The 14991-nt window shown below is 53.4% G+C and overlaps 1 protein-coding gene across 1 annotated transcript in view; it reads right to left on the bottom strand.

Annotated features, from left to right (window-relative positions):
* Window positions 1-14991, bottom strand: part of EPHB1 (EPH receptor B1) — a 75062-nt gene that overhangs the window by 11711 nt on the left and 48360 nt on the right. Inside the window, exons 4-7 of the mRNA XM_049802658.1 lie at window positions 8975-9130; window positions 5576-5911; window positions 2246-2427; window positions 847-1009 (exon numbers count right to left, since the gene is read on the bottom strand). Of these exons, the coding sequence (XP_049658615.1) occupies window positions 847-1009; window positions 2246-2427; window positions 5576-5911; window positions 8975-9130 (837 nt within the window). The remainder of the gene's footprint in view (window positions 1-846; window positions 1010-2245; window positions 2428-5575; window positions 5912-8974; window positions 9131-14991) is intronic.

Below are 14991 nucleotides of genomic sequence, written 5' to 3' on the forward strand. Positions count from 1 at the left end.
AACACGAGTGCAAGCGCAGGGAGGCCGAGATTTAGGAGAGAAGGGAAGTTTTAGGAAAGACAGCCAGTGGGGCTGGGACCCATGGGTGTCACGTAACCAGAGCAGAAATTGTGCTGGCAGAGGCAAGAAAGGGGGTCCTTGCAGCGACTTCAGCTCCCCCAGTGTCTGAAGGGGTAGGAGGACCACAAAAGGAGCCTTGCTTCATTCACCAACTTCTGGATTTGTCCCAAAACTGGGATTAATGAAAAACCCTCCCATGAGTTATTCTCTAAAGGGATCTGGTGTTTGTGAGCGCAGGGAAAGGCCGGGGCCAGAAGAACGACAGCACAACTCTGTCAAGGAGGCCAGAAGAAGCCATGAAGGTCATGAGCTGGCCCCTTTGACACACCACCTCAGGGTGGGAAATCAGCTTTCAGTGATGAGTGTGACCCTTCCTGCTTTGCCCTGATAGCTCAGATGCAGCTCTGACCATCCCAGGAGAACATCCCTGGAGAGCATCCCAGAAGTTCTTCCTCCAGGGACCCACACCCCCCCACTCCTCCCCACCCTGCCGTGCCAGACTCACAGCCGATGGCAGGGGGGCTCTACCACCACGGTCAGAGGCTGGTAAGACAAAACCACAGCTTAAATAGCAGGGGAGAAAACAGAGCTAAGAGATTTAAAGCAGATTACTCCTCCAGCTGGCGATTAATAAGACACTGCTGTAAATCACCTGGCTTTTGCCACACTGCCCTCTGGGAGAAAGGTTTGTGGAGATATATTCGTTTAATCCAATTAGAGCCTGAAGCTGTCACTCGAAGCTGTCACCACCCCCTTCGCCTCCCTGACTCCCCATCCTGGACTCACCATCCGTCAGCGTCTGGAAGCACATTTTCCCACTGTACTTGCCGTAGCCAGCCACGGTGCGGGCTCGCACCTGTACCACATACACCATGCCGGGTCGCAGCCCCTCGATCCTGGCCGTGTTGGTCTGGCTGCGGGCCATGGAGGAGTTGTACTCATTGTGGTCCTGCAGGCATGGTCAAGAGAGATGGTCAGCAGGGACGGGCACAGGGGACAGCAAGGGGGATGATCTGCCCTGCAGCCCACCCATCCCCATTGATGGCAGGGAAGAGGTTTATCTGCAGGGGCATAAAGCGGTGGCCCTGGTTCTGCTCCAGGAGGACAAGTGCTGGAGCCTGGGCAAGGTGGCTCGGACACCCCTGGTTGCCCTCATCCCCTGACATGGAAGATCCCACAGGAAGAGGACCCATGAGCTCTGTCTGGCCTCCAAGGAGCTGGGAAGGTCCCCACAGCATGTACCTCCCAGGCAGCCCCCCTGGTCCCACCGTAGCAAAGAGCATGGAGCAGCAGGGGGAAACAGTAAGAGCATCCAGAGCAAAAACACTCATGTGCAGCAAATCCCTCCTCTTTGAACCACTGATGTCCCTGCACATTTCAGAAGTGTCATGCAGTTATGGAAACACCATAACATGCCCTATGAGACCCCACTCAAACAGGTTCAACGGCACCTTGCCTCTACTGAGAGCCCCAGCCCCTATGGTCCCTGCTCTGCTGGCAGGAGTTCTTCTGCCAACCCTTGGTGGAAACCTCATGCATCTCAAATCTCATTTTTTGCAACACTGCAGTGATTTACTGTAAAGGGCCTGCTGGTGAGATCATCTAATTTTTCACATTAGAGGAATTCATTAAAGCTGGCAAGATGCAGGAGGGATGGAACAGCTTGGGCTCGGCACGGTTCACTGCAAGGGTCGAGAGTGTGTCCCCTGTGGGGAAGGATGGCTGCCAGTCAAAGGACCCAGCAGGAGACAATGACGTGGGAGAGGGACAACCCTGATAACCTTTGCTGGTCCTCACCGTCCCTGTCCTTTCCTCCTGACACTGTGCCCATGCTCCGGGTCCCTGCTTACCCTAGCAGATACCAGACCCAAGGCAGCAACGGGCACTGATGTGCTGGAGAAAATGCTGCCTCAGGGGAGGAATTAGAATTTGTAGCCACAACATCGCTCCCCTTCCTCTGGTTGCACATTGCTCCCACCCTCCAGAGCCAGCACAGGCGACCAGGCACCTGTCCCACAGCCTGTCCCACCACCCGGACCCTCCCAACAAAGAGCCTGACTCAAAGTTTGCTGATGTTCTCCCTCTCCCAGCAAGCTCAGGACCTGAGCAGCCTCCTGGCAGTGCCGTATGAAGCTTCACATACCCCCATCCCACCCTCCGTCGCAAGGTTTTTACCCAAGCTTACCGCTGCCGGCCTGGAGCCCACGGTGCTGCTGACATCAGGCGTGCAGATACGGCTGACCTTCTCGTAGTAGCGGATCTCATAGTCCAGGATGATGCCGTTGGGCTGCTCGGGCTGAGGCCAGGAGAGTGTGATGCTCCTCATCGTGGCACTCACCTGGTGCATGATGGGGACAGTGGAGGGTGCTGCCGAGGAAGCAGGGAGGGAGGGAAAATCAATGGAAAGCGGTAGGATCGACGGCCCTAGGGAGGGGGAAAACCTCCTGGGCATGTGGAGCATCCTGAATCTCCCAAGCCTGCAGTGGTTCGCCCCATGGGACAAGCTCCCGCATTAGCAGTGGGAAGAGCGGCATCTCAGCAGCTTACATGGAGACAGAGCAGCAAGCCGGTGAGGGAATTCTAGTATTTAAACCAATTACACTTTTTAATTAGGGGCTTAGAAATCCTCAGTGTTCCTTCTCCCTGGGACTGCTTGCTCCAAGGATGTCTCCCATGGCAGGGCAAAGACAGCAGAGCTCTCCCCAGCAGGGACAAACCAAGGCTCAATGATGGTCTCCAGCTCTGCTTGCTATCTTTTTCTGTAACAGCTTCTCTGGGGGAGCCAGGACCCAGCACTGCGGGAGCCTGTGCCATGGCTGCGACCCCATCTGCTGTCAGTAATAGGATGTAGGAGCAAAAATCTGCCCACCCTGAGGACGATGACAGGAAACCAGGGCAGGGACACCCCAGGCCAGCAAGGGGACCCCAGGGTCCTGGAGCCTGTAGCACAGCTTTGGCTCAGCCCTGTCCCAGAGGAGCTGCTGGGTCCACTCTTAGGGGCTATCAGGGTATGCTTATCCTCAGTGCCCAAACATGCTTCTCCCAGGAGTTTTATTTCCAAAGCTCAAACACTTGCAGAATAGTCTCAAACCCTCCTTCAACTCTTTGCCTGCCCTGGGGCCATAGCGCAAGGGTGCTCAAAAGGCAGCATCTCCAGCCCTGCAGCCACCCGAGACCTCCCAGGCAGCAAACCACAGGGGTCTTGGGCATCTTGCTGCAGCACCCCTGGAGAAAGCAAGACGTTTGGCCCTGGGCAAGCATGCAGTTGGCATCAGGTGCAAGCCCAGCGTGGTTCTTCCGACCCCCTTCCCTCTGTGCCATGCATTTCTAATCAGTCCCGCCAGCTATGTAATGCACCACATTGCTCTACAAAGCGCCCCATAGTATTTCAGTTCATGCACCAGAGAGGTGAGCAGGTTTCCTAAAATAGCTGCCAGGCATATTGTCCTCACTGCTGCTGCTCCCTGCCCCACTCTCTGCATGCACTGGAGCAAACCCAGGGCTGCTCTGTGCCTGCCAGGGAGCTGAGCATCCCTGGAGCCAAGCATCCCCAGAGCTGAGCACCCCTGGAGCTGAGCACCCCCAGAGTCAAGTATCCATGGAGCTGAGCATCCCGGAGCTGAGCATCACTGGAGCCAGGCATCTCCAGCAGCAGCAACACCGCCCTTCCACCATCAAGGACGCTGAGCCTCTACATTAGCCAGAAGTCACTTTTCCAAAGGCTTTTTCCCTCCAAGTTATACTTGAAAGGGCCAGAACCAGCCAATACGGCCCTGATCCTGCACTTAATCCTACTAAAAGCCTCCACGAAAGGTACCCAAGTCTCTCTGCACCCAAAGCGGCACTGGCATGACCTGCTCGCAGGGTCAGCTCCCTATCCAGCCTTCTCTGCCCTCCTCCTCCTCCTCGCCGCGCCCAGAGTGCAGGCAGCGCTGGGCAGGGAAGTCTGGGCTGGCCCCCAGACTCCGCATGGGTCTGGGGCAGAGCTGAGCTTGGCACGACCAGCGTGGGGCACGGGATTGTGCTGCAGAGGCAATCTTGAGGCAGCAGGAGCCCCGCTCCATGCGGCTGCACTGGGACATGTCGATAGTTTGGCACCACCTTTGTTTACCTGGCGTATTTAATCCTGTATTTTTTTTTAATCTCTCCACATCCGCTCCGAGAAGATGCTTGTGGGCTGAAATTAAACACTTAGCTTGATTGCTGTTTTGTTAATTGCTGCGTTCCCCGCCCCGTTAGCGCAGATAGCGGCATGCAGGCGGATGGGGCTGGGAGCAGCCCTGCGGGGTGAGATGCACCAAGCAGCCCAGATCCAGCCCTGTGTGGGGGAAGTGGGTGGAAAAACCCACTGCAAAACCAAAGGCGTTTTAGAGGGACAGCACCAATCCTGCCCTTGACACACCTGATGCATTTCCATCAGGTTACCCTGCAGCCCATACTGTGACACTGGGAGCACTTCCACGTTAATATTCAGCCTTTGCAAGACAAACAGGGAGCACTGGGGTACGGACAGATGGCCGTGGGTGCCCTGGCTGTTCCCAGCTTGCAGGCAGCCCCAGGGTGGGAGATGAGCAAAGAAACACCCCAAAAATCCCCCCCCCCCCAAAAAAAAAAAAATGCCTGGAAACAAGAGGCAAGTTTGATTGCACATGGTTCAAGAGACAGCAATGCCAGCCAGGCACAAGCGTACATTTGTATTCCCTGGAGCCAGGAGACTAAAATATTTACGACAGGTTTCTCTGTCGTGCTCTCCCAAGGGACCGGGCTGGCGAAGACTGCCTGCATTACACACTCGGCACAAAGCAGAAATTACCATCCCCTTTCTCTGCCCAAAGCAGATCGGTTTCCATCCCCTCTGCTCCCTGTGCTCTTCATTGCAGCCCAGGACCCGGTCCCCCCTTGCCATCTGCACACCCACTCTGCCGGCATCCTGGCTTGGCCCAGAGCTGCTTGTTCATTTCCTGATGCCTGATCGGGAACAAGGAGGGAAAGGGGCAGGGAAGCCTGGAAAAGGGGACAAAAGGAAAATGATGGGAGAGGGATGTGCCAGAGGAGACAGAGCCTGAACTCAGCCCTGGGATGCTGCTCCCTCCATGCTGTAATGCAGCCAGGCTGCATTTCAAGGCTGGATTCACCCCATCTCCCTGCTCCCACCTGGGAGAAGGGGGAAAAATAGCGATGCCATTTCATCCCCAAGCAATCTAGAGGGGGATAAAAAAGCAGGTATTGGTCCTCATCCCCTTCCCTCCCACAACCCAGCTCTCACTTTGCCCAGGGTGTAGGCACATCCTCCACCTCCCCCATTTCTCTCCCTCTCTCTTTTCCTGGCCTTTCTCCCCACTCGCCACCTTCCCCCTAGCCCAGCCAGGGCTGGGTGCAGGTTTAGCACAGCCATCACACACCACTTACACCCTGGGAGCTTTTTCTTTTGGACGTGGAGCTTCCTTCCACACACAGCTTGCATCTGGTAGGGTACAGCTAAAAAACCCCGGCACTGCATCGTGTCAGAACTCACCAGCTTGGTTGGTGGTGATGTTGACGGAGACATGCTGTGGTGGGAAGGGGCTCTTGTTGGAAACCCCATTGACAGCCTGGATTTCAAAGGTGTAGGGCGTGTGCGCCCACAGGTTGCTGATGAAGACCCGGGTCTCTGTCAGCCCCAGCTGCCTGGGGACAAAGTCCACATTGTCATCACAGCGGGAGCAGGTGCGTCGGTCTGACCGGCACTTCTTGCAGACGATGTTGTAGGTGACGTCATCCCGCCCCCCCGTCTCTCGCGGCGGATGCCACTCCAGGATGATGGACGTCTCATTGACAATGGAGATGACATTACGGGGTCCAGAAGGGACGCCTGCAGGAAAGGAGAGCACTTGAGATGGGTCCTTGCCCAAAACATCACGCTCAGCTCTACTTGGGACTCCAGCACGGAGAAGGACACCCCACAACTCTGTCTGTCGGTCTACCCATCACCTCCTGTCTTGGGAGGGATTTGGTCTCCATGGCTTTGCCTAATTCAGGGGCAGGCTCTCCCTATCAGCAATGCCGGCCCCCATCTCCGACCTCCCACACAGAGGGGTTTCACAGTTGGGGATGAGGACTCCCATGCCACAAACCCACTTAGACTCCAAAAAAAGCCTCATGCAGAGTGCACACAGATCTATCTGCCAAGATGGATCCACTTTAATGATCAGGAGATGCCAAGATAGCTCCAGTGCTTGCGTGGAGAAGTACCTCAAACAGATTATCACATCGAGAGAAATGCCACTTGGCCAGCACCTCCCAGAAACAGAGGAGCAGTGGGTGAAAAGAGAGTCCAAATGGGAAGTGGTTATTAACAGTTCAATATCTCACGTTGGGAGCCTGGGTATTTAACAGCATGGAGGAGAGCCGGCACTGCTCACTGGTTTGTAAGCAGCTTGGATGTTGGACGAGGGATCAAAATTGCATTGATCAAATCCACTGGGAGCCATCGCAAATGCTTCGGAGGATGGGAATTGAACGCAGCTCCGATTGCGAGTGCTGCCAGAACGGGGCCGGAGTCCATAGGGAGTGATTCAGGAGGAATCCAGGTGGGACAGCATCATCGAGGCACAAACATATGTCTGCCCAGGTCTGGGGAAGGATTTAGGGTTAGCTGGAATGGCTCTGCAGCCAAAACCAAAAAATCCAGCTGCTGGGTTATATTAAATAAGGAAAGTGATTAATTACTTGTGCTGGCTGGGCTCAGTGCTGCACTTCCAAGGAAGAAAAAGGACTTTGCCATGATGTGGGGAGCAATAAAAATGATGGAGGACTTGACCTGCGAGAAAAGGTTAAGAGAGCGAAGCATGCTTTGTCTTGGGGAAAACCATCCCAGGGGAGCCCTCCACATGTGTGTGCTGGGGAACATCGTTAGCAGCTGCAGATAAATTAGCCCCATTAGTGGCTGAGGATGGGATGGGCAGAGGCGGCTTCATCTGCACGGGGGTGACACGGCTGGTGGGATGGAGAGGTTGTTCTGCATGGAGGACCTCTGGCTGACACCCTGCTCCAGCCACTGCTGCCAGCCAGCCCAGGGGGGCTGTGGGTGGCCATCCCTGCCCAGGTCCCTGCCTGCGCTGCCGTCTCCCCCTGCTCTCTTAATCACGCCCAGGCAGGCGCCACGGGAGCCTCTCTGAGCCATTGCCACAGATACTGCGGATGAAAGTGTTGTGTTAAAATGCCTAGAGAAATGACAGACTTAAAAAAAAAATAAATTAAAAAATTCCCTTCCCTTTAATTCTTTCCCCCTTTAGCAGAGTAAACATGCATGTTGGGGAGCAGTTGTCAGTGCAGCGTCCTTGCTGGAAAGCGCTTGCGTGGACTTGAGGCTTCCCCAAAATTCCAGTAGCACACAGAGGAGATGTCAAAGGAGGTTTATGGGCGGATGGGTAGGGAACACATCAGGGGCAGGAGCAGGTGTAAGGACACCATTTCCCTCGGGGGAGCCAGACTGGAGGACTCACAAAGGCTGGGGACAAGGATCAGTAAATAGCAAGTTACCCCCAAAAAGCTGCAACCTGTCTCAGGAACCTTAATCCAATCCCTCTCTTCATATCTTAAGCAGAGAGCATCTTTTCAAGCACTTTTTCAAGAAGAAGGGAGAAAACCATCTCTCTTCTCCAGCCCAGCAGCAAACCACTGTCCCCCCAAATTCCTCCCCCTTTAATTGCAGCCCCTTCCCTCCTCTGCTAGGGTTACAGGGCAGGAACCACACTTGCAAGCATCGCTGGCAGGAAGGGCTCTGGTCCAGGGCAGCACCTGCAGCTCCACGATAATATTTACCCCTCTAACATAGAGAAATTTTGTCAGCAAACAGCTGGCACCTCAAATTAGAGCGTTGTAAAATTAAGCATTGACGAGAAGAAATAAAAATCAGCAAATAGACTTTTTTATACTGTATTCCTATACTGCAGCAATACTGTAAATCAGCTACATAAAGAGACATAATAAAGATATATAGATTATCTGTGGTTGTGCTACCTGCTGACTACCTTCGGTCTGACAGCTCAAGTGATCCAGTAAAACATGCAAATCCTTTCCTCATTTCCGACAAGGCACTCCCCAGCACCAAGGGTCAGGAGCATCCTCGTGCTAAAGATCCCTGCTGGGCTGATTCAAGGGCCTGGAGCATATTTGGGGGGGGGGGGGGGGGGGGAAGGCGGGGCTGGGCAGATGAGTCTGAGACTCATGTTCCCAGCAGGCTGAAGGGCACAGCCGCTCGCTCTTCTCTCCTGGGCTCTTTTCTCACCAAAAGACAGGCTTGAGGCCACTGCTGCCATCCCAGGCAGCTCAAGCAGACAGGCAAGCAGTGATGCATCACACGCAACACCGTGCTGAATACCAATGCTTAGCACACCCTTTCTCCCTATAAATAAATACTCCATCTGCAAGACTATGAACAAGACAGCAACAACAGATAACTTTAAATTCTAATTTATCCTGAGGACTATCTCCCTGCCATCACCACCACTGCCAGGGTGAAGTATAAATTCAAATGACTGCCAGAGAGGCAGGTGCTCATTGTTTGGTGCGTGCCACAGCAGTGTTCCAGGAAAACAGAGCAAAGGGTGATGCAACATCATCTGCTTATGCCGGTACAGCAGTGAAGGGATTCGTGCTAGCACGAGGAGCACATGAGGCAGTGCCGTGTCGTGTGAAGAGGGATGGGTATTCCCAGCCCTCCGCAAAGCTGAACCTTTGTGGTGGGTTGACTTCGGCTGGCTGCCAGACGCCCACCCAGCCACGCTCTTGCTCCCTTCCGCAGCCGGACAGGAGGGAGAAAATAAGATGAAAACCCTTGTGGGTTGAAACTTTATCCCTGCCGCTGCCCCAGCAGCAGAGAGGAGTGAGACCCTGCAGCCCTCCCTGCCAACCCTGATCTGTTGTTACTCACTGGTGCAGGCAGCTGCCGGTGGGTCGAAATCTGCCCGGTAGTAGCCATTACGGCACGTGCAGACTGGCGAGGCCTCAGCGGTGGAGCGGCTGTTGGAGGGGCATGGTGTGCAGACCCCCGCACCCTGGCTGGCCTTGAACGTCCCTGCTGGGCAGGCTGCAAGAGAAAGAAGAGGAAAGTGGTTGGGTGCCGAACCATCCCAGGGAGGAGGCAAAAGCAGGTCCTGTCCTTGAAACAGGGCAGAAAGAAAAAGAAAAGAAAGAAATAAAAGAAAAAAGTCACAGAAAAGCTTCACATCTGCATCAGAGCTAAATGGGGTAGCACCTTCCCATGAAGCTACAATGGCCATAGTTTTCCATGCTGGCCATTAGTTATTTCTGGAGCCATCAGGAAAGCACTGAAATCACACAGCAATGGTACCATAATTAGCCAGGCAGAGCAAGGGGGCTGCAGTAGCTCCTTTGCTACCCACTGCTCATACCCAGGCAGGGGGACAGTGGGGGACTGTGGGACCCCTTCCCCGGCAGCTCCCATGGGGATGGGGACACGAACATGCAGGGGCAGGACAGCATTCCCCTTCTGCTGACCCAAAATGTCCCTTTCCACCACCCCAATGGCATGGCTCAGGTCTTGCATCTCTTTTTCCATGCAAAATTTGAATACTTAATTAAAAAGTTGAGGTGACACCCATAACAGTGTCTTACAGGTCCATCCCATTAATCCCCTGCAGACTGGGGCTAATAACCTTTCCAGCCTTCAGCATCCAAGTTTATTCAAGCAGGAAATGGTAACTAATTCATAAGCAAGAAGATGCTCCAGTTACAGTGAGGCTTTAATCAGTGACGGGGGGAGGTTTCATTAATCAACCGTCTCGCTGCTCTGCGATTAGACGATAAAGATGGAGTGACAAAGGTGGGGTCCCTCGTCCCTGCCCCACCCCACCAGTCCTCACCAACTAGGCGCTGACGAACATATGCTCATCCATCCTTGACATCAAACAAAACCCTTGGGCGACCCCTACAAAACTTAAGGCTGCAGAAGGTAATATCTGTATTTTGGCACATGTACTCGAGGGACCAGACCTCCATCCAGGTCCACCACCCAGCTGGGGGGAGATAGTTCATGGCCTTGCACATACAGTGGTCCCGCCTCCGTTTGGCTCCCAGCTCTGCCCCTGCGGTGCTGTTCACCTCCAAGGCACGGCTCTGCAGAGAAACACCCTAAGTGTCTCATAAACACGGTGATGATTGAGATAATGGAAAGTGCCTCTTAGCCCCTGTCTGCTGCATCAGGATATGAGGCATCTCCTAGCAGCCATGAAGAGGAAATTAATAGGAGCAAGCAGGAGTAACCACTTTGATGCAATTTCCTTGGGAGATAGTGGACCATCTAATCTTTATTGGAGCCCTTTAACCTGTCATTCAAAACTCATGAAGGCCTCTTGCTCACACAGTCTTTCCAGATATTAAAAGATGATAAAAAAGGATAAATCAAAACAATATTTTACAATTTTATTATTCAGGGGATCTTTTCCCCCGCCTGAGGCACACAACTGGCTGCAGTGAACTGTCTCCTTCCAACAGCACTAACAGCTGAGTGGGGACGTGACATCCCAGAGGGACCAGCCACCATCTCACGCTGCCTTTCCTCCTCCCCACCACAGGAGGACTGCCCAAGTCCTCCACATCCTACCGCAGCCATCCCACACATATGGCCTCTTAGGGAAACACTTAGGGCCACAACCCACCACCTCATGCAGATAGGCAGCTAGACACACGGGTTCACCACGCACTGCAGGACACTGGGTGGGCACGAGTGCTTGAGGGGAAACTTCAGGATGCCAGAGCAGAAGGCAGCCAGATGCAGACGCTTTCCTAAGCCATGCACACAGCCCTATGCCCTGTAACAGCACGAGGAAGCATGCAGTTACACCAGACACACAAGGCAGGAGACATGACCACGTGCGGGCATCAGACTTCGAGGTGGATCTCCATTTCTTCACCTCTCCCTTCCCACCAGCACCTCCCCGCAAAGTCTCAGCAGCATTGCACTCCCGCCAGCAAGCTTTAGTATCCGTGAGATGTGGAATGGGTGACTTGCAGGCTCTAGAGCTGGAGGATGTGTTGAGAAAAGTGCCTGAAATGGGCTGGGCTCTTTGGAGGAGCAGGAAGGAGAGGGCGGTGGTACCAGGGAACAGCCACCTGTATTTTGATGGAAGGGGATGGGAGAGGGAGGAAGGAAGACGAGAGGGTCACAGCACTATGAACAGGCCTCGGTTTAAAGCATTGGGGCACATTGGTGGGTCAGTTGAAGGGGTGTGTGAATTTTTAATTACAATTAATGCAAGTGATGCTTTGTCAAAATACCTGAACAAAGTACACTCTGCAACCCAGTGTCCTCAGGTTTCTTTCATCACTTTGCTTATCTGCAAATTCCTGTAATCTGCAGGCATGTGGGTCTTAATTGCTATTATTACCAATTAGCTTTTCTCTCCTGTAATTACACTGTGCTTGTCTAAAGTCTCCTGCAGTTTCAGGGGAGGCTAATGCCTTCTCCTTCCTCCCAAAGGAGCAGCCCTCTGCTCTCACTGTTGCATGTGTCTCCTCTCTTTTTGAGGGAGCTGAACCATGAACCTCACACCAAAGATGAAGCCAAAACCCCCAAACCCTGCAATGCCGCAGTGGGATCCATAACCCTTCAGACAGTAAAGGCACAGTCCGAGTGCAAGGCTTGGATAGAGGGCTCCAGCCCAGGAGGGAGCAATAAATCACCCCACTAATGGGAAGCGCAATATTTGCCTTGATTTAAGGGCTGCTGCAAGAAAGTTACCCAGAGCTGGGAAGGTCTGGATCCACAATAGCACCTCGGACAAGTGTGGGGTGAGGCTCTGCCTCATCTTTCCCTGTGGAAATGGGCTCCTTCTGCCGGTGCCCAGGCTGTGGTGCAATCTGCATCTCTTCACCCCAGAGAAGAATTAATTGATTGTTGATTATGTGGGCTGGATAAGATTAATGATGTGCTTAACTACCCATTTCCTCACGTTTAAGCACTAGGAGTGTGTTTGTAAATGATGAGGCACGAAACCCGGCCGTGCTGCTCAGCAACTTCAGCGCTTGCCAGGGCTGCCTGCTCAGCCCTTAAACCCACCTCCATAACCCAAAGCTGCCTGTGGACCGGTTGTCCTGCCTGCACAGCAGGGATGTCATGCATCCCAGGCAGCGACGGCCAGGGGTTTGCAAGCAGGACCCCTTTTCCAGGGCTGACGCAGGCATTTGGGGGTGGGAGGAAGCATTGTTGGGAGACTACTTAAACCCAGGCTTGCAGCGAGAAGTCATCACTGGTGCTTTGAGGGGAAATAAAAAATAGATGTAAGTCGCTCTTGTGCCCAAGCGGTGATGGTAGGGGTAGCAGCTGATTTGCAGTGCCCCACCAGGCTGGATGCAGCTGGGTGACTCCCAGCCAGAGCTTCCCCTCTTACCCCCCCAAAGGCTTGGGGTGGGGATTCAGCCACATCCCACACGGGGTAAAACACCCCAGACCTGCATCCCCATCGCTGCCTCCCTCCTCACTCTGCAGCTTGCACAGGGCGGAATGAATTATTGAAGCAGTAGTAGCACACAGCAGCATCGCAAGGCTTTTTGCTGCTGAAAACTCTCCTGTCTTAACAGTATGTATCTTGCATCCTTATATTTCAGGTGCCAGGGGTCCTAAAAAGAGCCGGAGGTAAGCAGGATCTCTCTTCTCATCCACCACTGCTCCTGCCCAAGGCAAGCCACTGTCAACAGACCAGACACTCTGTGGAAAGGGTGCAAGAGCGGGGGTATCCAAGCATTTCATTCTTCAAACTAAATCCTCTCAGTTAGCACCTGGAACTTGCACTTTTTAATTACTCTCTCAGGGAAGCTTTAGTCAAAAAAAAAAAAGAAGGAAGAAAGAAAGAAAGGAGACATCTCCTCTATATTAACTTGCTCTAAAGCTCCCTGGAGACACGGAGTGGCATTTTTCCTTAGCAGGTTTTAAAATAGGAGCTTCTGCAAAGAATTACAGACTTCAGCTCACGATTCAGCAAGCCCACCTCCTCCCCCTGACCCTCACCAGCACCCCGCCACAGCTCCCTTCGCTTGCAGCAAACCAAGTCTGCACCATCTCATCGTTCCCATGTCCCTAATGTCCCCACTGGGACAGAGCTAACCACCTTTGCCAGGTATTCCCAAATTCATGCTTGTTTTGGGTTCCCTTTTGGATCCAATGCCTTTGCAGGGCAAACTCAGTGTCTTTAAGCACACCTGTGGTCACCCTGGCACAGCAGGCGATGAAAAGATGGGTTAGAAATAGCAGGGCTGCCTGCACAAGGTGATGCCCTCAAGCAAGCTGGAGGTGTGGAGAGGACTGCCATGTGCAAAGGCACTAAAAAGCCTGGATGATCCAGACTTGCTCCAAAAAGACACGTGGCCAGCACCTTCCAGCACTCCCAGGAGATAAGCAGTGGGGAAGGTGCACTGTTGGGTTTGAGGACGCCACGGGCCAGGAACAAAGGAGGAACTGTGGCTCATTGCACTTACAGCCCTCTGGAAAAGGATTCAAGGCCATTTCCCTCCTTTCTGCAAATGACAATTTTTCATTAAGAAAAAACACTGGCTCTTAAAACTGACACTTTCTGCAGGAGGTTCACAGTTTTTTGATGAAACCCAAAAAAACAGAGAGATGCTTGCTAGAAACCCCCTGTATGTTTCGCAGACACCTTCAACACAAAATGTATTTAAGAACGCTAAAAAAAAGAAAAAAAGGAAAAAAAGTGCCTATCCATTTTTCAGCCTTCAAATTGATTAGCCCCAGTTACGGGTATTTTAGTGGCAAGGCAGCTCTCCTTCCCGTCCTGCTGCCTCCACGTGCAGCCTGCTGCATGCAGGCTAGGAAGCCCTCCTAGATGCTTTCAGCTGAAAGACACCACCCAGGCAAATAAACACCCACATGAAATTGCTTGCTATAGAAAAATGACATTTAGAGGATGTTGCGATTACAGGGGCAGGCACTCCAGCAGCTGGCACAGCTTCCCGGGGCGACTGCCGGCTTGGCTCTCGCTCGCCCTCATGGGCAGGCAGCACTGGGGGGACCAGTGGCACTGCGTCCCCTGGGCACACACACACTGGGCTGCAGAGGCCCAACACTGCCACAGGCTGTAACACAACCGATGCTTTTGGGTTTCAATCCCTTTGATGTGATGATGACACCAGGGATGCAGGCTGCAGTTTGGGGGAAAAAACAGCAGAATGAAGCAAGCTGTAACACACACACCCCCCACTCCCCAGTGGGGGCTGCCATCTCCCCATCTTCAAAGGGCAACAAGGGTGCTGCCTTCCCACCCCACTTTCATCTCCCTTGTTATCCTTCCCACAAACATCCAAGCAGGGAGTGGGTGCCCGTTGCTAGAGGTTTAATTGCATCCCCGATTTGATGCTCTCCCGTCATCCCTTCCCTCCTGCATCTATGTTGGGGAGGGGATTGGGGGGTTGTTTTGTGGTTTTTTTCCCCCCGTTTCTACTTTTTAATGATCCAATTCCCTTTTATATCAAGCCAAGTGCTTCTCCTGAGCACCTCAGCCCTGGCATAGCCACAGTGAGCTCCGCAGGCAGCCAGCAATGCTGGCGGGTGTCCTGCCGCACCACCCACCACGAGGCGTCCACAAATTAATCCGGAGAGGTTTCTGTATTCAGAACAAGGCCATGCTCCAGTGAGGAGGGGTGGGAGGGTACCCATTGCAGGCATCCTGCCTTCCTGACCATGCCAAGAAGGGAGACAGGGATCAGACCTGGCCCTGAAACACCCTGTTAGCCACCAAATCTCCTTTCCTACATTCAGTCCTTGGAGCAGGGTGAGGAGCATGACCCAGATAGGGAAACACCAGAGTCCGAGCAACCCCAGCCCCAAAGCATCCTCAGACAGACAGATGGACGCTTGCTCCTGCAGGGAGGGAGCTCAACACAAGCCCCTGAGCAATGCCAGAAAACCCTGGCACC

Source organism: Accipiter gentilis, chromosome 6, assembly GCF_929443795.1.
Source record: "Accipiter gentilis chromosome 6, bAccGen1.1, whole genome shotgun sequence".
In the NCBI taxonomy this organism is placed as follows: Eukaryota; Metazoa; Chordata; class Aves; order Accipitriformes; family Accipitridae; genus Astur; species Astur gentilis.